At 38.5% G+C, this 23,687-nt stretch overlaps 1 protein-coding gene across 1 annotated transcript in view; it reads right to left on the minus strand.

Annotated features, from left to right (window-relative positions):
* Nucleotides 1-23,687, minus strand: part of CNTNAP5 (contactin associated protein family member 5) — a 4,019,360-nt gene that overhangs the window by 2,657,406 nt on the left and 1,338,267 nt on the right. The window contains exon 4 of the mRNA XM_044060643.1: nt 17,980-18,127. Coding sequence (XP_043916578.1) covers nt 17,980-18,127 — 148 coding nt within the window. The remainder of the gene's footprint in view (nt 1-17,979; nt 18,128-23,687) is intronic.

Raw genomic sequence — 23,687 nt, forward strand, 5'->3', positions numbered from 1 at the left:
TAATCTATGCCTGACGTACACAGCCATTTCAAACCCAGAAGTAATGGACATGCTCCACCTCATAACATCCAAGACCCTTACAGCTACACACTCCAGGGACGTAAACCTCAGCACAAACATAAATAGGACATGCTGCAGGGACAGATTCATTACTCACAGGCCCCTCACTCTGGAATTGAATCCCAATTAAAGTTAGACATAGCCCCTCACCAACCCTCTTCCAGCAAAATACAGCTGCATGGATGGGAAATTGCAAATTCACCCCTGGGATCTCCACTGTGTCCCTGCTTGACAGAGGCACAGCAAAGTAGCCTTAAAGGGTGCCTTCTGTGACCTACTTTACAGAGGCACAGTAGGCTATTCTACTGGGGAGACAGATGCCAAATACACTCTGCCTAGGCTTATGAATTCCCCAGGGCAGACAGCCTAGTATTCACCTCTGCACCTATGTTTATGTTTGGGATGCACAATATTTGTTGCTGCTACTGTTTGCACGTCTTTATTGCCGTAGCTTTTACAGTTTCTGTGAACAATGTGTGTATCTGCGTAACATGTTTGATCATGACAGGGTTCCGGTATATTAATATATGTGTCTGTTGTCATTTAACTGTGTGCACAGGGTGGATTTCTGGATCATGGGAGGTTCCTGGCTTAACACATACAACTGCCAGATATGTGTGACTGACTGCTATACTCAGACATGGCCTAAGTGTGTGAGCATGCCCAGTTCAGGCTTTCCATGGTTTGTTGCCTGACATGTGTCTCATTTATCCAAGTGTGTGAGAATGCCCAGTGTGACGTTTCCATATGTTGTGAAGTCCACTACATTTGTGGTTGTGTGTGAACATGACCAATATTGACATTAATACTGTGTGTGCTGGAAGTCATGTTGTGTTCTTACTGCCAGACTCCTTTGTGTCATAACTCAACAGGGATTATGCTGTGCTTGCAGGGTTTCCATGGGATAGTTTAAAAAGACTTGGCAACATTCTCTCATACTAGCTGAACACTGCAATACTGTCATGGTGTAGTGGTTCAGTACTTTCACTATGGTGCACAGTATCATGGGTTTGAGTCCCATCACTGCTGTAAATGCTCATACTGAGCAGACCAGACTAGTTAAGGGCCAGTTGGGCAACTATGAGCATGTTGCATTTTGTTCAGCTATGGCCTACTTAAACCAGGCTTGTCCGACATTGCTCTGTATTCACCAACTTGGGTGGACATTGGCAAACATTACTCCACAGTGACCACAGTTGTACTACTTGGTGTGTGTGATTCTGTTCATAGGTTCATACTACATTATCTGCCCTAGGGCATTTATAATCCTAGTCAGAGTGTGTTTGGCTTTCAACACACATTGTAAGTGGAGTCTGCCATTACATTTTTCATGGTTAGTATACTGTGCCTCTGGCTAACAGTGACATAGAAGTGATACCCAGGGTAAACCTACAATCTCCCATCCACTCATCAGGATTCCTCTTGAAGAGAGTCAATGAGGGACTCTCGCTAGCCTGGAGTGGGAGTTTACTCAAGAGTGGGGGGAGCCTCTGGGTTATGGATCTGTCACTCCAGCATGTCCTATTTATTTCAGTCCTGAGGTTCAGGTCTCTTGAGCGCATAGCTTGATGGGATTCTGATTTTCCAAGGTCCATTGATTCCAGGTTGGACATGGCTTTATACATCTGGCATAGATCGCCTCTGGGCAGGCAGTATGCCACTGAGTGGAGCTGCAGTTTCTTTAACCGGGCAGTGAATGGCATGTGTTTGAGCCCTTTGATCCTCCTGGTGAGGTACTTTTGTGGTCTTTCCAGCTGCTGCAGGTGTCTGAAAAGGTACATCCCTCAAGGGGCATTGTACTCAATTATGGGCCTGATGAGGGATGAGTTAAGAGGCACAATGACCTCCACTTGATGTAGATGTGATTACCTTCATGATTAGGTGGGCTATGTGAAATGTTTCTCCGAACACTTTGGCCACATGGTTGTCGAATGTGAGATTGCTATCGACTTGGGTCCCCAGGTCCCTTATCACTTCTTCTATACTTAATGGGTTACCACATATGTAGTAATTTGTGGGCACTTAGTTTTTGACAAAGGGGAGGACTATACACTGTTTTGTGTTTAGCTTGAGGACATGACTCTGGCACCAGTTGTCTGTTTCTATGAGGCCCTTTTGTAGGATGCTTGTGTCAGCTGGAGAGTCGATTATGGCGCCCAGTTTGCAGTCATCTACAAACTTGTTCACCAACAGTCCTTCTGTGTTGGCCTGTACCTCTGAAAAATATATACCAAAGAAGGGAGGTCCCAGGACTGAGACTTGTGGGATGCCACTTGTAGCTGGTTTGTAGGTCTGACATGGCTCCAGCATTTCAGACCATGTGAGTTCTGTCCTTGAGCCAGTTTGCAACCCATCTAGTGACATAGGGGCTTCTATTGAAGCTGGTGATCTTATCTATGATGACCAAGTGGGGTACTGTATGGAAGGCTTTTGCAAGGTCCAGGTAGGCTGTGTGGACCACCATCCCCTTGTCAATGGCCTTGGTGACAGTTTCAAATGACTAAACCAGGTTTAAGAGGCAGGATCTGCCCTTAACAAAGCCAAAATGGGTAGGATCCAGTGTCTGTGTGTCCCCAATATGTTTATTTCTGAGGTCCATGATGATCCTTTCCATAGCTTTGCAGACCAACCTAGTCACGCTTCTGGGGCGATTGTTTGCAGTATCCGTTGAGGCACCACCTTTATGGAGAGGGTCCACTGTTGCTGTACACTGCTCTTTGGGTACATATCATGTGTTAAGGCTGACACTGAACAGTGGTTTTATGTGTGTGTTCAATTCTTCTTGGGGTTCATGTTGGACACAGCCCAGGACACCGTCTGGTCCCATTGATGCTGTGTGTTTTGCTTTGAAGAGGCTGGCTGTTACCTGAGCATCTGCGATGTCAGGGGGCCAGAACTTTGCTGGGACAGATATTTGCCCTTTTGGTGGGGGGAGGGAGTTTGCACTGAACCTGTCAGCTTGGATGTTGGCAATGTCTGTGGGTTTGTTGTATTGTTTGTCATTTTGGACTAATTCTGAACATATCTGGGGATTCCCACACAGGTTCCTACAATAAGTAAAGAATGCCTTGTGATTATCCTTGGTGTCCTGTATGATTTTTATCTCACAGATGGCCTTAGACAATTTTATGTGTGGACGTTGTTTTTCAATAATACTGGTCAGAGATGGCTTCCCTTTTTGTGATTTGGATCTATCATATAGTAGCTTCCTCCTTGTATTGTATGGTTTGTTTATGGCTGGGGTCCACCAAACAGAATGGCTGCCTTTGGAGGATTGGGACTTGGTTTTATTTGGGATTGCATGATCCATGCATTCCTGACGGTGTTCATAGAATGCGTTTATAAAGGGTTATGAGGTCTGGGCCGTATTTTCCACAGACACAGGGGCTGTGAAGGATTCCACCTCAGTTTTGAGGTGTGTGACATATGCTTTAGTGAACATTTTTCACTGTGGTTTTCTGGCCATGGGCTGGGGTGGGGATGTGAATATCCAGTGAGATTACTATCTGTTTTGATCGTACCAGTGAGGGATACACTTCTGGTCTTGGGCATAGAGTCCCCATGTTGGTGATGATCAGGTCCAGTATGTTTTCCCCTCTTGTGGGAGTGGTAGCAAGTTGTTCCATAGCATTTTGGTTTATAAATTCTGGGAACCTTTGGCCTAGGGTGTTGGAGCTAGGGTAATGCTCCCAGTGTATGTATGGGTAGTTGAAGCTGCCCAATATAATGGTGTTTGGGGAGGTCTTCATATTTTCATGTGTTCTCCAGTCGGCCAAATGTGGTTCCTGGATTTAGGAGGGCGGTCTGTAGCAGGCTATGAACTGGAAGGCGGTTTTACCCACTGTTGGTTACACATGGGTAGTCTCTGATGCTTCATGCTGTGCCACCAACCTGTGGGTGTGGGTATCTTTGACAAATATTGATACTCACCCTCCTTTTGTAGTTTGTTCCAGGTTTTGCAGCTGTAAAGCATGGTATGAGGTGTACCTGTGAATGCTAGGGTGCTCTTGGGAGCCTTAAACCAGGTTTCTGTTACTGCAAAGATATCAACATTCTCCATGCTGAGGAGTGTTTGGAGTGCATGCATCTTGCAGTTTAGACTTCTGGTATTGAGTAGCATTACTTATACTTTCTTATCCCTTGTGATACCTATGGAGATGGGTTTGTTTTTTGAGCCTTACCTAGAAAAGGCACTATCGTGGTGACAAATGCCTTTGGCAATATCCAATAGGCCACAGGTGATAGGTGACATCCATCCCTAGCAAAGCATCATGTCTTGTCGAGTATCTCATCCCAGGCTGACAGGCATTGAATCCCCTTTCACTGACACCAATACTTAAGCCAATTGTTGTAATTGATCATCTTGTCTTCATATTGTGGCCTCATGTTTGGTGAGGGTAGGATGCTACTGAAGGTCATCAAGTTTGCATATATGACATGGTGGTAAATGCTGTTTAGCACTACCTTACATTGCTTAACACATGGCAATCATGCCTCAGGTGGTGCTGCAGGGCTGCCTATGTCAGATGTGCATACTGCACTCCCTATACATGTTTGGAAACAGGTAGTGTCAAGTTAGGCATCCCTTATACTATATGTGCGAGTCAGACAGAGGTATCATTTCCAGGGTTCCTACTGAGCCAGTGTATGTGCTATGCGTTGCCTCTTTGCCAAGGCCAAGGCATACTGGGCACGCCTCCTTCTGCCTACTGGGGCAGGCTCAGGTTGTTCCTCCTCCGAGTCACGCTGTGCCTGTGATGGCCTTGGCACTGGTGGGGGGATGTTTGGCCCAGGCCTATGCTGGTCCTGTTGCAGCTGTTTTGCAGGATCATATTATGTAGCATAGCACATACCATGACAATTTGGGTACATGTAGTTGGTGAGTATTGCAAGGCTCCACCAGATGTGTCCAGGCACCGGAACCGTGACTTGAGCAACCCAAACACATGCTCAATTACATTTCGTGTTTGTGCATGTGCCTCATTATGGCATTCTTGTTCAGGTGTGTGTGCGTTTCTGATGGGTGTCATCAGCCACGGCTCCAGTGCATAGCCAGCATCCCCCACTAAGTGACCATGTGGGATGTCCCCATTGGCAAATGTCTGGTACAGCTGCGTCAGATGCCAGATATGGGAATCATGGTAGCTTCCAGGGCAGCCAGCACACACACATTCATTATTATGCCCTGGGCATCACACATGACCTGGAAGTTGATGGAGGGGAAGCCCTTGCGGTTAACGTAGGCCCTACCCCTCTCACCGGCTGGTGCTTTGATGCATATATGCGTGCAGTCTATTGCACCCACTACCTCAGTGTATTCTGCTATTTGCTGGAAGTGAAGCATATTACTGGCCAATACCTCACGGGAATTGGAGAAATATACATGATTACCGACATGTGCTGACATGGCATCCAGGAACTGGTGCAGTACCCTGGATGCTGATGCCTGTGATATCCCCATCATATCACCAGTTGGTCTCTGGAAGGTACCTGTTGCTAATATTCTTAGGCCAACACATACCTTGGTTTCCACTGGGATGGGTTCCCCTCTGTTGGTCCTGTGTGTGAGGCGTGGCCTGCACAGCTCAACAATTTGCTGCAGGAGGTCTCTGTCCACTCTATAGCGCTCCACTATCTCCAGCTCATGTAACCCCTGGTAGGTGACCCTGGGCCTGTACACTCTTCTCCGTCTCCTCACTGTGGGTTGTCCGGCAGCATTTGCATTGTCACCACCCTCAGCATGTTGCATATGTCGTCTTATAACAGCAATGGCAGCCCCTATCATTTTTTGTCTGTGTGAAGCTTTTTCAGTTTTCACTTCTAGTAGCATACTCCAGTGTTTCAGTGTCTCTTGTGAGAAACAAACTGCACTATTGTTTGCAGAGTTTTAAGTGCTGGGCTGGGCTAGGCTAGTGTTCTGCCTGTGTTATTGCCTGATTTGGATTGTTTTCACCTGCTAGCTCTACTAGTATCACCTGGTAGCTTCCTGCTATTTGTTGTGCTTCCTTTTTCCTTTCTGTTTCCTCAGGGGGAGCGACGCGCATACAAGTGCAAACACGCTCACAGCAGCTCACACACGCGCATACATGCTTAGACAGACTAAAACTTGCTTATTCGGGCAGAAACGCGCACACACCAGTGCAAACAAGTTTAGAGGTCTTCCAACAGCCTTATACATGCTTACTCCAGCTTAAACGTGCACACTCACACTTCCACACGTGAACTCTGTCTTACTCAAGTTTACAGGCATGCACACGCGCGCATACCCACTCAGCAAGAAACTTTGGTGTTATCCACAGTATACACCTTCCATTTCTTGGCTTTCCCTGGCCTACCTGTTGACACACCTCTTTCCATGATGTCTAACTGACACCTAACAGATGCCACTGTCCTTCAATGAGCTGCACTACTTTCATACATACCCCCTTGTGATGTCACCTATCTCCTACTCTGTTCCTCCCCATATCCTACTCCTACACTCCACTGACTGTGCTCATTTGCTATGTAAAAGTGCGATTCACTATCCTAACACTCATTTACATAGGATTGCCTACTAATGCTTGGTTACATGTCTTAGACTGGGCTTCTCCCCTTAGCAACCCCTACTGGGTGGCCATGTTGTCTTCAGCCTGCTATTCCCTTACATTGAAATTTGACAATTTTCATAAATTCCACGTTTGTGGCTTTTATTGCCTTATTTTATGATTTTTATAGTGCACCTTGTTTGCGCGGTGCTGCGCTACGCTTAAACATCGGAAATCGGCGAAAAAAAAATGTATTTTAATTTTGCATCAGGGAAATTTTCCAGTGGCCGTATATTTGGCCATTGGCATGCTTCCTCAACCATATGCAACCTTTATTTGGAGCTGTCAAGGCTCCATTGTGCTATTTGCAGAACGGTACTCATTTGTCAACTCAGTACATTTCTGCAGCTAACACGTCTCCTACTCGGACAGGTTTCTGCTTCCTGGATCACAAATTTACCTAATTTGCATGCCTTTTGGCTGCAAGTGAGGTAATTTGCATATCACAGCCCTCTCCGTGTAGGAGACATGTTAGGAGCTCTCTTACACGCCCCTACAGGCTGTTCATGGATCGCTCGTCGGACATGATGGCTGCATGGGGTCTTACTCTACTTGTAGACTCCATGCAAGCCATCGTGAATCTGGCCCAATGTCTTTTCAAAACTGTTGCTGGCATGATTATTAGTTTGAATAAAAAGCTACAAGAATGATATGAAATATAAAGGGTTAATTTAGAAATAGTATAAACTGCAGAAAAATAGTAAGTGTGCTGGCAAGCATATATAGCTTAATTAGATATTGGCATCCATGTAAAGAAGTATGTTATTGAGAAACAAAGTCTGTAAAAATGACTGCGTATATGGCAACTGGAAGGACATCAATGAAGTAAAGAGATGTAACATCAACCAAGATAAAGTTGGAACATCAAGTTTCAGATAGTGCTGGGACACCAGGTTTCAGATAACTGAGTTTCCTTGGACCACTGAACTTGAAAGAATCAAGGACAAATCATAAATTAGAAGAACAAAGAAAAGTGTTATACAAAGGAAGATTGTAATACATCAGATTGAGAAAAAATATCAGACTTTTTGGTATAAATATAAGTATGTATAAACAAGCTTTGAGAATTTGCCATACAGAGCTGACAGCATCTGTGTTGCATACCTGTAGATCCGAAAGGAAAATGTAATAGTAAAATGCGTATTAACTGAAGCAGTTGTCTCAGTGTATTTATTGTATTTAGTACAATACAGTAATAAGACTAGTTGGTCACAATATATAGTTAAATATACTGTAGTATGCATGCATGTAAATGCAAGTAACAGCAAGAAACCAACAGAAGGCAGTATATAATTTTTCAATGTAGAGTAGAATTGTAACCGAACAGACTTTGTGATCCTGACTGTTTAAAAACATACAGATCAACAAAAACATTGATTCCTATTTAACAGTTTCTTAGTTCATTAACAGTAAACAGTATATAGAGACTAACAAAAATAAGACTGTATCCAAAAGTGGTAACACTATACTAACTAAAAACAAAGCAAAATAAATAAACTATAAGCGCAGCAGGACCACAATAGAATCAGTGTAAAAATCTTTTATTAACCGCTTTCGTCATAGCACTTCTTCAGAATCAATTAAACTTCAAGAAATATGTACTTTAAATAAATTCTAACAACCAATAAAAAGCAAAAAAAAAAATTAAACAATTAAAACAAAGAAAGTGCATATTAGATATTTGTATATTAAAAACTTTACAAAACCGTTTATAATATATAAGAAATATAAAATATTTATAAGCATCACTTATTTACTTTTAACCTTCTAATTGTTAAAAAAAAATTATATTAACCATATCATTTGGGCCAGGGATTTTATTTTATTTAACATTTGTTTACTGCGAAAGTCCGACTGGACAAAGGTCTTTTTTCAGCAGAGTCCTGATGAGAAAAGCTCCATGAGTAACAGTAAATTGTAATGCACAAATTACAGTAATCAATAAAGTATAAAGTAAACAAAATGTAGTATACATGAGAAAATACAAAATTTTTACACCATGACATCAAAACCTAGGCTTTGAACTTAGCTAATACTATTTGTAAAGCGTGACTTATGTCAGGATATAAAGTTAAGACAGGCCAGTAAGAATAAAAGATTAAACACAGAGGAAGAAGTTGAATATGGTCGGGGTATACTGTGATGTATCAGAGCATTCATGAGGGGTTAGAAGAGGAACATACCCACTTATTTTTTAGATAGGGTTTAAGTGATGGCTTAAACTGGTTAGTGGACAAGACTGAGAGAATGGAGTTAGGAAGGGAGCTCCATATACGAAATATAAAGCTGGAAAATAAAGATTCTCCTAAAGTGTTGTTAGTCCCGGAGACAGTCAGTAAGTTCTTATTGTTAGGGCGAAGTGGTCTGCTGGAAATGTAAGGAAGGATGTGCCTGAATCAGCCTGAAGTGTACCCTGTCACTCAGCCTCTTTCATCTTAACCCTATTTCTAAAGTCACCACACCTTAAATCTAATGGGACTTGTTCTAATAAGGAAAATAAAAAACACTTTTATATTTTTTGCACATCCTAGAATGTCTGAATAGTGCATTCTTTTCATCCTTCACTCTAATAGAGTAAAGATGATCTTTAATGTTTTCTTCTAAACTTCTAGTAGCTATTGCCATATAGAAAGCATTGCATCCTAAACACAAACTAATGTAAACTAACCCCTTTGATTTACAAGCGAACTTTGTCATAAACAAGTCACTGTTCCCTTCTAGTATCTGCCAATTGGCATTAATAATTTCACGAATAGAATAACTATCAGCTGACATATCTAAAGACTACGCAACTTTCCCATCTATATTAACCACCTTTGTAATATCATTACTTTCACCATTAGCAAGGGAATTAACTAAAATCAGCTTATATAATGTCTTTTTTCTAGAAAAAACGTCGTCTTCTGTTTTTAATAAAAACTCTTTGGTGTAACCCCTTTATGCAAACACAGATATAATACACGTTAGTTTTTCTTTAAACTTATCATCAGTCGTCATTCTAGAGCCTCAAATGAACTGTCCTCTTGGTATGTTCTTTTTAATAAAATATGGGTGATTGCTCTTATAATGCAAGTATCCATTTGAGAAGGTATTTTTTCTAAACATACAACTATCAAATTTATTCTCATAATAATTCCAAGCTATGGTGACATCTAAAAAATTCACCTCACTAAAAATCTCTAAATTCAATAAAAAATCTCTCCAAGGTAAACTTCAAAAAGTCAGATTCCTTATTAAGATGCTCAGACAATAACAAACATTCCTGATGAGTTCCATTTACTAGAAAAAAACAATTCATCAACAATTTAATAAATATTCTTACCACTTAAAATACTAGAAGTGAGAGAATGGGCTTCCCACCATCCTAAGACTAAGTTGGCAAAAGCAGGGGCCACAGAGGACACTATTGCTACACCTTTGACTTTTTTGTAATAGTTATTATTAAAAAAAAACTTATTTTCCAATAACATTTCCAACAGCATGCAATACAGTGAAACCTTCTCATTAGAAATGTCCTTAAATCTAGTCAGAAAAAGCCTAGCATATTCTAGCCTTACATGTTGAGGGACACTAGTAAAAAGAGAACAAATATCTATTGTAACCATGTAATGATTATCATCCTTGGGAACATAGGTACTATTAAATACATATAGCTTATCGAGGAAGTCCCAGGAATCCCTTATATAGGATAGTATCTTCTGTACTAACAGGTTTAATATGCAATCTAAAAATAAGGAAATCCCTTCAGTGATACTATTTGGTGCTGAAACGTTGCATCTAAAGGGTAGAGGAGTGGAATTTCTGTGAATTTTAGGAATCCCAAAAATAAATCCTAAAGGTGGATTATCAATTTTCTAAAAGTCATATAAATCAAAATCAAAGGCATTATTCATGAAACATTTGTATAAAATTGAATTAATAAATGTATAACTTCTGTGAATATCATTTAATGATACTAGTAGGTATTCTTCCTCACTATTCAACATATTTTCTATTGTGTTTACATAAGTCTCATTGTCCATAATAACTGACCCCCCCCACCCTTATCAGGCTTCATAAATCTAAGTTTTGTATTCTTATCCAATTCATTCAGTGTTGCCCTTTCTTCAATACTTAAATTATACCACTTTATCTTTCTTTTGTTGTTCAAAATATATCTGATTTCTTTGTCATGCACCTGTTCAAAAACTTTCAGTGTATTATTTAACAATGGATTAAAACTGAAGGTCTTCTTAAAACATTGCATATACCAACATCTTTTAAAACATAGTTCACATTTAACTTTCTGGTAAAAACATTTTAGTTTCAAAAGTGTCTTACTAAACCAAGTTCTAAAACTCAGGTGGGAACAGTGCTTAATACAAAATCAAAGAGAAGAAAAAAGGATTAACGATCATCTTTCCACTATTAAAGTAAAGGATGAAAAGAATGCACTATTCAAATATTCTAAGGTATGCAAAAAATATAAACTGTTTTTATTTTCAGTATTAGAACAAGTCCCATTGGATTTAAGGGGTGGTAACTTTAAAAATGGGGTTGAGAAGAAAGAAGCTGAGTGGCAGGTTAAACTTCAGGCTGATAAAAGCCCTGGTCTAAATGGTATGGTTAATATAAAATGTTTTTAAGAGATAGAAGGTTAAAAGTAAATAAGTGATGTTTAGGAATATTTTATATTTCTTATATACTAAAAACTCTTTTGTAAAGTGCTTAATGTACAAATGTCTAATATGCACTTTTTTAATTGTCTTAATTGTTTTATTAGTTGTTAGAATGTATTCAATGTACATATTTCTTGAAGTTTAATTGATTTTGAAGAGATCTTGTGACAAAAGTGATAAACAAAAGTTCTTTACTCTAATTATATTGTGGTCCTGCTGCGCTTATAATGTTTTCTTTTTTTTTATATGTTGAGACTATAAAATGTATTGCATTATACACACCAACTTCCAGGTAGACATATAGCTGATTCAGTATGCATCGAATACATACTCATTCCTCACACAGGTAAAAACATAAACATTCTTTCTGAACAATTTAAGATATGTATCCTAATTCTCAGAGTATATGTAATGTAGTACTGAAAGGGTATATCCTGGTTATGCTAGCAGTTCATCCAGCAAGGTACCCACACTGTATGTATAATTTGGTGAGACATGTGTCTATCATTTGGAACGTTACATGTCCTTTAATACATTTGTTTCAAGTTTGAAAACACCTAGGTGCCCCAGGCAGGGAAAGGCACTTCATATAATATCAGTCAACAATGTGTTAACTAATAATGACACTTTAATTAATTCTGATAGTTTAGGTTTAACAGAATTGATTTGCATTATGGAAAATTGGGATAATGTGACTGTCCCCATTACAAGTAATTTGGATTCATTATGTTTGACAAAGTACAATGAACATTCCACATAAAAATGTATGCTAAAGAAGTGGTGGCCGACAAGTTAAACGTAATAACTACCCTCAGGTGGCACGGGGACAAGGGGAAACAATCGACAAATAAATTATACAAACAAAATTAGAAATAAATGATGAAGTCAATGTTATCAATACATGTGGTGCTGAATTAACCAAAAGTTGAAAAGGAGTTCTGATCTAATGATTTATGCTTTAACATGAAATGGAATTTTTGTCTAAAGGTTTATCCTTTGTACCATATGTTAAGTAACATCCGTTTCTTTTTATTGGACTTTTCAAGCTTTTTAAAAAAATCATTTTGAATATTTCACTTGCCAATACTGAAAGTAATATGAAATTCATGCCTAAATGATCAGATTTTAGTTGCTAGTTCACTCTGCAGTTTACATACTTCAAACAATATGTGAAAATGAGCTGAGACATATGGTTCTTTTACAGCCATAAGTTATGTTAAATTAAATTAGAAAGCAAGGCAGGCTTAGAATAAATTAAGAGCTAAAGATTTTAATATAGTTAAAAAGGCTAAAAGGCATGGAGATTCTGTGAAAATCAATAAATAATCATAATCAATGTCAAGAAGGTTTTGTTAAAAGATACATCTACATATAATGCAGCTCATTTTATGTTGGTAAAACCAATCATCAGTTTTGTGAATGTATTAGAGACCATATATATATATATTGTATAAATACAGATAACTCTGTCAATACCTTAGCAAAACATGTTCAGATGCAAGATAATGTACATAGGTTTTCCTTTACTGTGTTAGATGTTATATGTGAGAATGCTAGGTTGGGTAACATTGAAAATGAAACAGAAAAATGTGAAGCAAGATGGATAGCCAAACTAAGTTCTCATATTTAGGTTTAAATGAACTTGTACCTCTGAAACCTGTTTTAAAAGCTAGAAGGAAAAGGAAAAAGTAATGTCTATTTCCAATTTGCTGGGTTTACTTTTTTACTGAGTTCAGCTTTAACTATTTAATTGTTTTATTAGTTTTAGCTTTTAATTGGTCTGTGTATTATGACAATGTTATATAAATGTTTTGTAAGGACGTTGTTTCACTAGGGTCTGAAGAAGCTATGATTCCATAGTGAAAGCGCTTACCAGTTGTATATACATTAAACTTGGATTTATTTTACCTGATGCCTGTTGTTTGCTGCCTACTTTACATTTGCATATTTTAAATTGTGACTGCTGTGTTTTCATACTTGGATTTATTTCACCTGCTGCCTGCTGTGTGCTGCCTATTTTACTTGGGGATATTTTGAACTGTGACCGCTGTGTTTCCACACTAGTGTTTCTTAAAACTGTTGACCTGTTTTTAACCTGGCTACAAAGTTGTCTGAAGATGTGAAGGTTCTTTGTTGTTGTGAAGTTCTACCATTTCTTCCATGCTTTGTCTCTATTAGTCATGAGGATATTGCATTGTTTAGAAAGGTAGGAAGAATGATTGTTTTTGATTCTATTCTTATGTAGGGGAGTAAGACTACTTAGGGTGTTTAAGGTACTATATTGAAGTTATTGATAACCTCATCTAATGGTTGTGTTTTTAATATGGACAGGCTTTTAGTCAATCAATAAATGACTGCTGTCTGAATTTTAAAAGGTTGAGGGTTGTTTTAAATTTACATACTTTGACATGATGGGTGATAATTTTATGGGCAGATGCTGGAAGGTGGTCACTTATAGAACCGGGATGTGTTCCAACAGAACTGAATTTACTTAGATGAGAAACAATTATCCATTCAAGAATGGTACCCTTGTCATTACATTTATTGTATATCTAGTTGGGGGGTTTATAAGTTGTGCTATAAACTCAAACAGGTTTATACTTGAAGATGGGTAGTCCAAGATCAGGTTCTAACATATTTACGTCACTTAGCATGCTAGTTTGTCATAGATATCCAAGAGTATATGTCTTCCAGTAGGAGTATATTGTTAGGAGGGGGAATAGAAAGCACAACAATGCATAGGCTTTTAGTATTATTTAAATATTTCAGCATTGTGGAGTCTTGCAATGTAGTTGGAGTATGGGATGAGAATGTATAAGTTTGGATATAGTAGGGCTATTCCACCGGGTTTCTTTTGAAGTCTGTCAGTCTAATTATATTATAGCTAAGGGGGGGGGTTCTGTCTCAATCCTTACAAACTGGTCAATCCAGGAATCCTACATTCCATCTCTCTGGAAAAAGTCACACATTATCCCTCTGCACAAATGAGGAAATTCAACAGACATTATTAGCTTTAGACCTGTAGCAATCTTATTCCCGCCCCTCTCCAAAATACTTGAAAAATGTATTCAAAAAATAATTCCTAAACTAGATCCTGCAGGATAAACTCCTTATCCCCGGCACAACATGGCTTCCATCCTTCCCAGAGTACTAACACCACACTTCTAACTATTTATATACTGTTAATAAAGCTGAAGATAATAGCAAACTAGTCTTCTCCTCATTTTTAGACTTCGACACACTTTGCCACAACAAACTTCTACTTCAGATATCCTCATTAGGTCTCTCTCAGTCCCAGTCCACCCTTCTATGGCTCAAAAGCTACCTATCCAATATGTATCAGTCAGTAAAATGGCACTCTACCCTCTCTCCATACCTCCCAGTCACTACCAGTGTGCCGCAAGGCTCTGTCCTTGAACTCTTCACCTTTAACATTCTCACAAACACCCCATACAGATCCACACAACAGGCCTCCCTAATACAGTACACAGACGACTCCAAACACATTTGCACATCTCTCAACATGGAACACCTCCAAAAAATCACTTGGGAAGCTTTAACAGCCACTGAAAGAAGGCTTTGTAATTTGCAATGAATTTGAATTCATAACTCATGCTCACTCCCAAAATCCCTCTCTCATATAAAAGCAAAATTTCAAGTCCTCTCTCTTGACAATAAAACCATTGAATTTATTTCTCACAGCAAATTATTCGGAATGATAGTGGACAACAATTTTAAATTTGACTTGCATATAAAAATTGCATAAGAAAAACTCAGCAAAAACTAGGGATACTTATAGAGTCACAAACCTTCTCACCAACTCAGCTAAAGCTATACTTGTCACTACTTATCTCCGTCTTATACTTCCTTATGCATTTCCATCCTTAATAACCTTCAGTCATCACAAAAATCAAAACTTGAACAATGCTATAACAAAGTTGCTACATTTGCAGCAAATACCCCTTTCAGAACCCACTACTGTATAACACTAAAAAGTCTGAATTGGTTAGAACTACTCCATCAACTAACATATACACAGCTTCTTACCACCTATAAAATTATTCAGAATCAATCTTCTTGTGCAACACTAAATAACATTCTACACAACTATGCTCCAAGTCAATCATTATGATCCAATAATCAAAAACTCCTGTCTGCCCACAAGCCTATCAAATCTACCGCCCATTGTCTGCACCCATACCATGTTTCTAAGGCCTGGAACTGTTTACCTGTATCCATCAGGTCAATAACCTCACTCCCATCCTTCAAAACCATTCTGAAAGACTTCCTAGCCAAAAGCTGGCTCAGCTTTTGCTCAACACCAGGATAAATTCTCTCTCTAAATGTGAACAAATGCCTATTCAAACCTTACACCTCCTTATTCTTTCTTCTTGACTCACTTTCTTATGTCTATCAAGTTTTCTCACCTTTCTTTCTCCTAAATATACCATAAGCCTGCTTTTCTCTCACTTCATATTGCAGTTCCTGTTTGTATTATACTAACTTTTCTCTAATTTCTCTATAAACTGAATAAAATTCCACTAAATATTAAAACATTGTCATATAACTTGTATCTATTTTTAACCAATGTTTTCACATTATGTTTAATTTGGTATAATTATTTAAACTGTAGTTTTTTTGTATTATTTTTAAAGATTGTAAAATTATTGTTCTGAAATATTTTTATAATACTTTGGAGCTTTTGTCCCTCGGGCCTCCGCTAAAATTGGGTTCCTACCCAGTTAGACTTTCCTGGTAATCAAATAGCAAGTAAATAAATTTTGTGTAGGCGTAAGTCAGGCTTCAGTAATGGCTAAGATATGTAAAGTATAGTGAGATATCCAGGCATGTAGTTCAGTGGCTTTGTGTGGGTATCACAGTATTTACCCACAGTTTTCATGATTTGATCATGAGGGTGAAGCCTTAGTGAGGAAATGAAGCCAAATATGGGTAAACCCTGTGATACCCACATCCAGGAGTGGGCTAATGCTATTATGCAATGGCATTATTTAACAAAGAAAACTATTACCTTCATTAAATAATGTATTTGTATAATGGTGCTTAGCATTCTGCATTCTTCCTCATTTACTAATGTACTACGGATGCATATGAGACTTATAGTCTCACACTTGCACAGTGCATCAGAGTAGAGCAGGAGAATTAATGGGGAAAAGAGAATCACTATTGCTGGCATACTCATAATGTACAAAATCTGGACAAAGCCCAACATAATAGAGGGACAAAGATACAAAAATAGGGACAGATTTTAAATATTGCTGTTATAAACTAAAAGTTGCTGGATGTTAGTGTGCATTTTTGTAACAATATGAATCCCGAACCTGAAATTTTTTTTAAGTTCAATCCCCAGTAGCTTGTCAGAAAACTGCAATTTTAATGAGGAACAGACCAAAACTATAAACAAAAATCTGGACATTTGAAATATACACTGCTGACAGTTTGTGAGGGACAATGCAGAAATACAAGGAAAATCAGACACATTTCTGACTCTGTAGTGTTGCAGAACATACCTGATTGTTTTTGCATTTTACTCTGTCCCTTAGCATATACCAATAGAAAGTCTGGGTGCTCAATGGTACTTCAGCAGCCGGACTTTTTTCTATTGGTATATGCTCATTTTTGAATAGTAATCAGCAGTCATTGTATACATTTGTTTATCCAGTATGCTAATATAAACTACAAGCAACAACCAATAGTAAAACAGAGGAATTAATTTGCCTGCTCTGGGATGCATAGGTGACATGTTCCAATGAAACAACTGGCAAATACTGACTTTAGCGCACCGCTGAGATGAAAGAGTAGTAGCAACTCTATAGACATTTTGAGTGTTATTTATGTACATATGCATGACCATATGCATGCTGTTTACTTATATTTATATTTGTTAAGCACATCAGCCACAGATCCTCTTTGACCTTTGTAAGACCCAGCGCAGAAGCATAAACTCATAAAACATAGTATAGAAGTAGTGCAGCGCAGCAAGTAGACATGAAATATTTGATAAATAAGATCAAACCAGTAAAACATAACATAAAATAATTTTAATTTTGTACATAAAGTATTTTACAGATATAATAGTAGCGTTTGTACAATACTTTTCATTATACTCATACTGAATGTCCATTTGAGAAGGATAACAACTAGCAATGCCAGACAAATTAGATATGTGCAAATCCACAGTGTGTCTGGGATTGCAAACATTTGTGCACAGTGGGGCAAGATCACTTAAACTGTATGGTCACTGTATTCGATACTCCATTCACAGAACACATATGCAAAACACCCACCTCCCAATCAGAAGTGAATCAAGACACCAGCTGAATTGTGTGCAACTTGGCCCCAATGGGATAACCTAAATTGTCAGGACAGTGGTCCTTTCCATTCCAATATGTTGACCAAAACGCATACAAGCACTGTAAAGAAAAAAATATACATGGTTGCACAAGAAGTCCCCTATGGAGCAGGCAAACCTGCTACTGTACACAAACTTGTCACATTCATATATAGTGATACAGAGATACTGGTGATCTCCTGTCAGTGGCAGCTCATATCCTCCAAAATGCTCTAAACTCCTTCCTACCACACTGAGGTCATGATTCTGACTTCCTCCTAGTCATGCATTTTGTGAACAGGTTAATGAGCCCAGTGAGTTTACTTACTGTAGGTACAGCCATAGACCTCCACTCTCATTCCAATCCCACCATCGGGGTTCCACTGCAAAGGAACAAAGCGTATAAATCTGGCTTTGACAGAATGCTGCAATTTGCTGTGTACAGTGCTGTCTGCATTAGTATTTCCTGTAAAAACCTGCAGAAGAGAGGAAAAGAAAAGTTATAGCAATCTTTATCAAATTATATTCATATGCATGCTCAGCATATATTCAGACAAATTTTATATGTTACTTATATCACCATCTTACTGATACCTACACATTTTTATATGTTGTTTGTCTGCTCTCTAGAAAAGCATGTTAGTAAAATGTAGATGCTTAAAAATATTTATATATCAAATAAGTGAAACAACAGTTTTTTGAGTTTTCTGGTCATAAAACAAGTGCATAGAAAATAAAAAAGCTGATATGCAAAGAATATTATTGTATTTCAAAGAAACTAGGCTCTATTTTTTCTCAGCCTCTAGGAAAGCAGAACGTTCTTTTGACAATTCATTAAATGGAGAAAAAAAAATCTAGTCAGTGTGATGCAATTCCTTTTCATAATATTAATCAAGCACTTCGATATTCTTAAAGGAATGCAGCAATTTTATTAAAATTTTAAAAGGTTGAATTGCTTTTGAAGATGGGATTAACAGAAACAATTTACCAAAAAAATGTAATTTAACTATAATAAAGCCCTTTGTACCTTCTGGACTTCATGTAAACCCAGCTTGCAAAACAATGTTTTTTTAGCAGAGCCTTCAGAGCACATGCAAAGGGCTGTATAAAAGTTGTAGAGCAGTACAGTTCCATAGCCCAGACTAAGTCGGAGAAAAACTCATTGGACACATTTACTTCTATCCTGTCAGTGTAACAGCTGCCTATATGAAGTGTGAGACCTAATAATGCGAGTCCCAAAACTAAAAAAATGTATGTGCGATTTAACACAATTAACAGTAAACTAAAAAATCACCTTTACATATTCAAAATATTTTATCCCAAAAACCCTGCAGCCCTACACCCCTGATACATATTATATACATCTAAATACACACACACATATATGTGTGTGTGTATGTATATATTTATGGGTCTACTTCAGACCATCGAAATGCCACAATATCGAATTACAAAACATCGAGATGGAAACAAAGAAACATCAGAACATCGACGGACGACATGCTTGAACCACAGAACACTAAACCAAATCTAACAAGCAAATATACCTGATACAACATTTTTGCAAGAGGGCAAGCCCCCCTGCACCCCCATGATTATATATTTTATTATTTATTTATTGTACATTTGTTGACCGGGATAGTCCGACTGGATACATGTCCATTTTCAGCAGAGTCCCGGGGAGAAAAGCTCCAACAGGGTTAAACAATGATATATTGTTACAAAAGACATAAAGACAATTTACATAGTATTAAGAGAGAAAAGATGATTACAATAGAAGCTACAATTGGTTACATTTCATTACATTCAGGTTAATTTACACTTGGTTGTATAAGACAATAATTGCCTACTTGTATGTAGAATTGCTCATGGGAATGTTAGTCTGGGTTCGTACAAGGACAGAGCCAGTGTGATTTATAGTGGATTTTTAGTTCTTTTTTGAATAGAACTAGTGATGGTAAAGACGTTAGCTTATTGGGAAGAGAATTCCACACCTTGCCAATCATATTGGAGTACAGTGTATCCCCGCCTAGGTTAGGGGACTTGCTAGTTTGTATTAAGAGTTTGTTAGATGAGCGAAGAGAACTTAGGTTGGAGTAAGGGGTTAGTATGTTCTTTAGTGCAGGGGTGTTCTCTGGATGTTTCAGGATTTTAAAGGCTTCTATGAGTTGGTATTCCAGAAGAAGATTAGGGAGTTCTAGCCAGTCAAGTTTTTTCAGGCTAATACAATGGTGTGTTCTATAGGGTAGGGCAGTGATGAATCTAGCAATGTGGTTATAACAAGTGGAGAGACGATTGAGGTCAGACTTGTTGAGGTTCGTAAGGATTGGGGAGGCATATAGTAGGGTGGATAGGAGATGCGAGCGAGCAGTAGCTAGTCTAGCGGCTGGAGTTAGGAAGGTTTTTAACCTATATAAAGACCCTAGTTTTTTGTTTACCATTTTAATAGTTTGGTTGATGTGGGTGTCAAAACGTAGTTTATTGTCGATGTTTACTCCTAATAGTTTAGCGTTGGTAGTAGGAGAGATAATAGTACCATTGTTGGATTGAATGGTGAAATGTGTGAAAGGTGTTGGGTTGGGTGGGTGGAAGAGAAGTAGTTGGGTTTTTTTTGGGTTTAAGATGAGTTGATGGTCAGTTAGCCAATTTTCAACTTTGGTAAAGCAGTGTTGGGTAGTTGTTAGAAGGTTATCAAGGATGGGATTAGAACAGATGAGAGATGAGTCGTCTGCATATTGGATACAGGTGGCTTCGGGGATAACTGAATGGAGGTCGTTTATGAATATTGAGAACAGAAGAGGTCCTAACATGGACCCTTGAGGTACGCCTATGCTGTTCGGTAGTAGGCAGGAGAGCTTGTTCTGCCACATAACTGCCTGTTGTCTGCCTACGAGGTAGGCCTGAAACCAGTTTAGGACTTGGGTGTCTAGATGTAAGGTTTCTAAGGTTTTGAGAAGTAGCTGGTGGTTTACCATGTCGAAAGCTTTCGACATATCTAGAAAGAGAGCCGAGGAAATATTTTTGCTATTCCGGTTACGGTTAATTTTCTCGGTAAAAGAGAGGAGGGCAGTAGTCGTGCTATGGTGGGGTCTAAATCCATGCTGACAGTCAGATAGTAGCTTGTTTTGGATGAGATAGGACATGAATTGGTTATGCACACACTTTTCCATAATTTTGGCAAGTGGTGATAATATGGCTATTGGTCTATAGTTAGAGAGTTCAGTGGATGTTCCTCCTTTATGAAGAGGTATGACGTAAGATATTTTCCAGATTGCTGGGATTGTGGACTCAGTAATGGTTCTGTTAATTAAGATTGAAATGGGGTAGGCTATGACATCTGCAGCAATTTGCAGGTATTCTGCTGGTAGAAGATCAGATGAGAGGGTAGTTGGCTTTAGTTTTTTCAATCGGGATCGAATGAAGGCGGTGGATATGGGTTGGAGGTTAAAGGATAGTGGAGAGTTGGGTGTTGTATTGCTTGGTGTGGTAGAGGGAGCAGGTAGCTGGTTAGCTAGTAACTGAATGGTTTCGGTGAAGGAGGTATTAAAGTTGTTAGCTACTTCTTCTTGGTTCTTATCAGATAGAGTTTCTGGGGTAGGAGTGGTGGATTTTCCTGGTTGCAGAAGTTTGTTCAATCCTGCCCAGAATTTTTGAGGGTTCTTTTGGTTTTTGTTTTGTAGGTGGTGAAAGTAGTTTTTCTTATCTTGAGCGGAGGCCTTTTTAGTTTCATTTCTTATTTGCTGGAAGATGACCCGGTCTAGTGGTAACTTGGTAGTACGCCACTTGTTCCATGCTTTGTCTCTGTTAATTATTTTGGTTTTGGTTTCTGTGGTTAGCCAGGGTGCTATGTGAGTTTTGATTCTAGATACCCTTTTGGGAGCATGAGAGTCAAGTATGGTAAGGAATGTTTCATTAAAATGTGAGACTGCCTCATCTAGGGGAAGGGATTTCAATTTTGACCAGTTACAGTATTTAAGTTCCGTGTTAAATTTTATTGGGTTAAATTTTTTTTTGTTTCTGATTGTTCTATAAACTGGCATGCTAGCATTGGGTGCATTATCTTTCATAATGTATGTAAGCATATGATCACTAAGATCATTAGGGAGAGTCCCCGGGGTATATTTTTGGGGGTGCTCCTTGACGAGCACCCAGTCAAGTATGCTTTCTTTTTGTTGATTATTACCTAGTCTGGTGGTAGTGGTTATAATCTGAGAGAAACCATGGATATTTAAAGAAGTAGGATTGGTCTGTGCAGAGCATTGGTTCCAATCAATGTTAACATCTCCCAGGACTATTGTTTCTTGTGGATAGTTGTTGTCTATCCAGTTTAAGATGGCTTCTAAAGTTTCGATATTGTTCCCTGGGGGTATATAGATAACTATTAGGTTTACACTTTTTAGTTTATTTAGTTGTATTTTTAGAGCTAATATTTCAGCATTATCAACTCTGAGATTGCACTACAGTGGGGTAAGGGTAAATTTCCCAATCCCCACTGTACACCAATCTCCGCTGCATACTGCTGTGTACTACCTGACATCCACACTACCTAGATCGATGTTCCATGGTTCAAGCATGTCGTCCATCGATGTTCTGGTGTTTTGTTGTACCTTGTTTCTATGTCCATGTTTTGCAATTCGATATTGTGGTGTTTCTTTTGTCTGAAGTAGACCCATATATATATATATATATATATATATATATATATATATATATATATATATATATATATATAAACTCCAAGGAAACGCTCTGTGATACAGCAATTTCATCATTGCTATACAGGATGTAGTTCCTTGTAATTGCATTTAAATTCTGACATTTCTGTGGACAGCACTGTCTTTGAATGCACGAAGGGAACCTCAGGGTAACAATTTCCTAAAAGTATGCTGACCATAAGGTTAAGGGGAAAAGTAATTAAGTCGGATAGAAAACTTAAGAATTTCTATTTCTTTGAAAAGTTCTGACTAAGATGCAGTTTGATAATTTACATGGCAGTCTGTATGATTTCATTTTCAAGCGAGACTACATGTGTGTGTGTGTGTGTGTGTGTGTGTCCATGTGTCTGTGTATTTGTTGGGAGCAGACAACTACCTGAAGCTTGAGTGCTTTCTGACATCACTGTTTGACTGTTTAAATAGTTTTCTGGCATTCTTTATCAGTGGTCTGATGAAGCTACAGTCATAGTGAAAACGCTTACCTCATTAAACTTTATTTTTTGCATCCCTTTGTGTGGTAGTTGGATTGTTGGATTGCTTATACAGTCACTAGGTATACAGAATAATAGGTGCTACAACATGCTTTGTCCCTCATCATGCTAGGTAGAGAAGCAACACAGTTATGATTTTCCTACACCTACTACTCCCACCCCCAAATTAAACTTACATGAGAACAGGATAACAAAGTCAATTTGTTTCATTTTTCAGAATCAAGCCCTCCAGCTTCAGGATGAATATTCCCAGTCAATCTGACAGACAAACTCTGTTTTCCATTAATCCCATCTATAATTACAGGCTGCTCCTGGCAAGTTCTGAAGGAACGCATATTGAATAAATGTTTTCAAAAAGATTTATCCATGCTGGCTATTGGTCATCCACTCCTGTAGAAGTGATTTGGCATTCCTTTTTATCCAGGCTAGTCATTGGCCTTCCTGTCCTATAGAAGTGATTCGGCATTCCTTTTTATCCAGGCTAGTCATTGGCTTTCCTGTCCTGTAGTAGTGATTCGGCATTCCTTTTTATCCATGCTAGTTATTGGTCATCCACTCCTGTAGAAGTGATTATGCATTCCTTTTTATCCAGGCTAGTCATTGGCCTTCCTGTCCTGTAGAAGTGATTCGGCATTCGTTTTTATCCATGCTGGTTTTTGGTCATCCAGTCCTGTAGACATGATTTGGTATTCCTTTGGTTATTAGGTCACTATTGCAGTCAATGTACTTTTTTATTTTGCTACTAAAAAGGCACCAAGGCTAACAGCCTGTTCATCAGCACAAAAATAACACCAATCAGATGCTGATAATACACCTGTCTGAGGCACACT

This window comes from Protopterus annectens, chromosome 2.part0 (genome assembly GCF_019279795.1).
Source record: "Protopterus annectens isolate FY-2018-M chromosome 2.part0, PAN1.0, whole genome shotgun sequence".
In the NCBI taxonomy this organism is placed as follows: Eukaryota; Metazoa; Chordata; order Ceratodontiformes; family Protopteridae; genus Protopterus; species Protopterus annectens.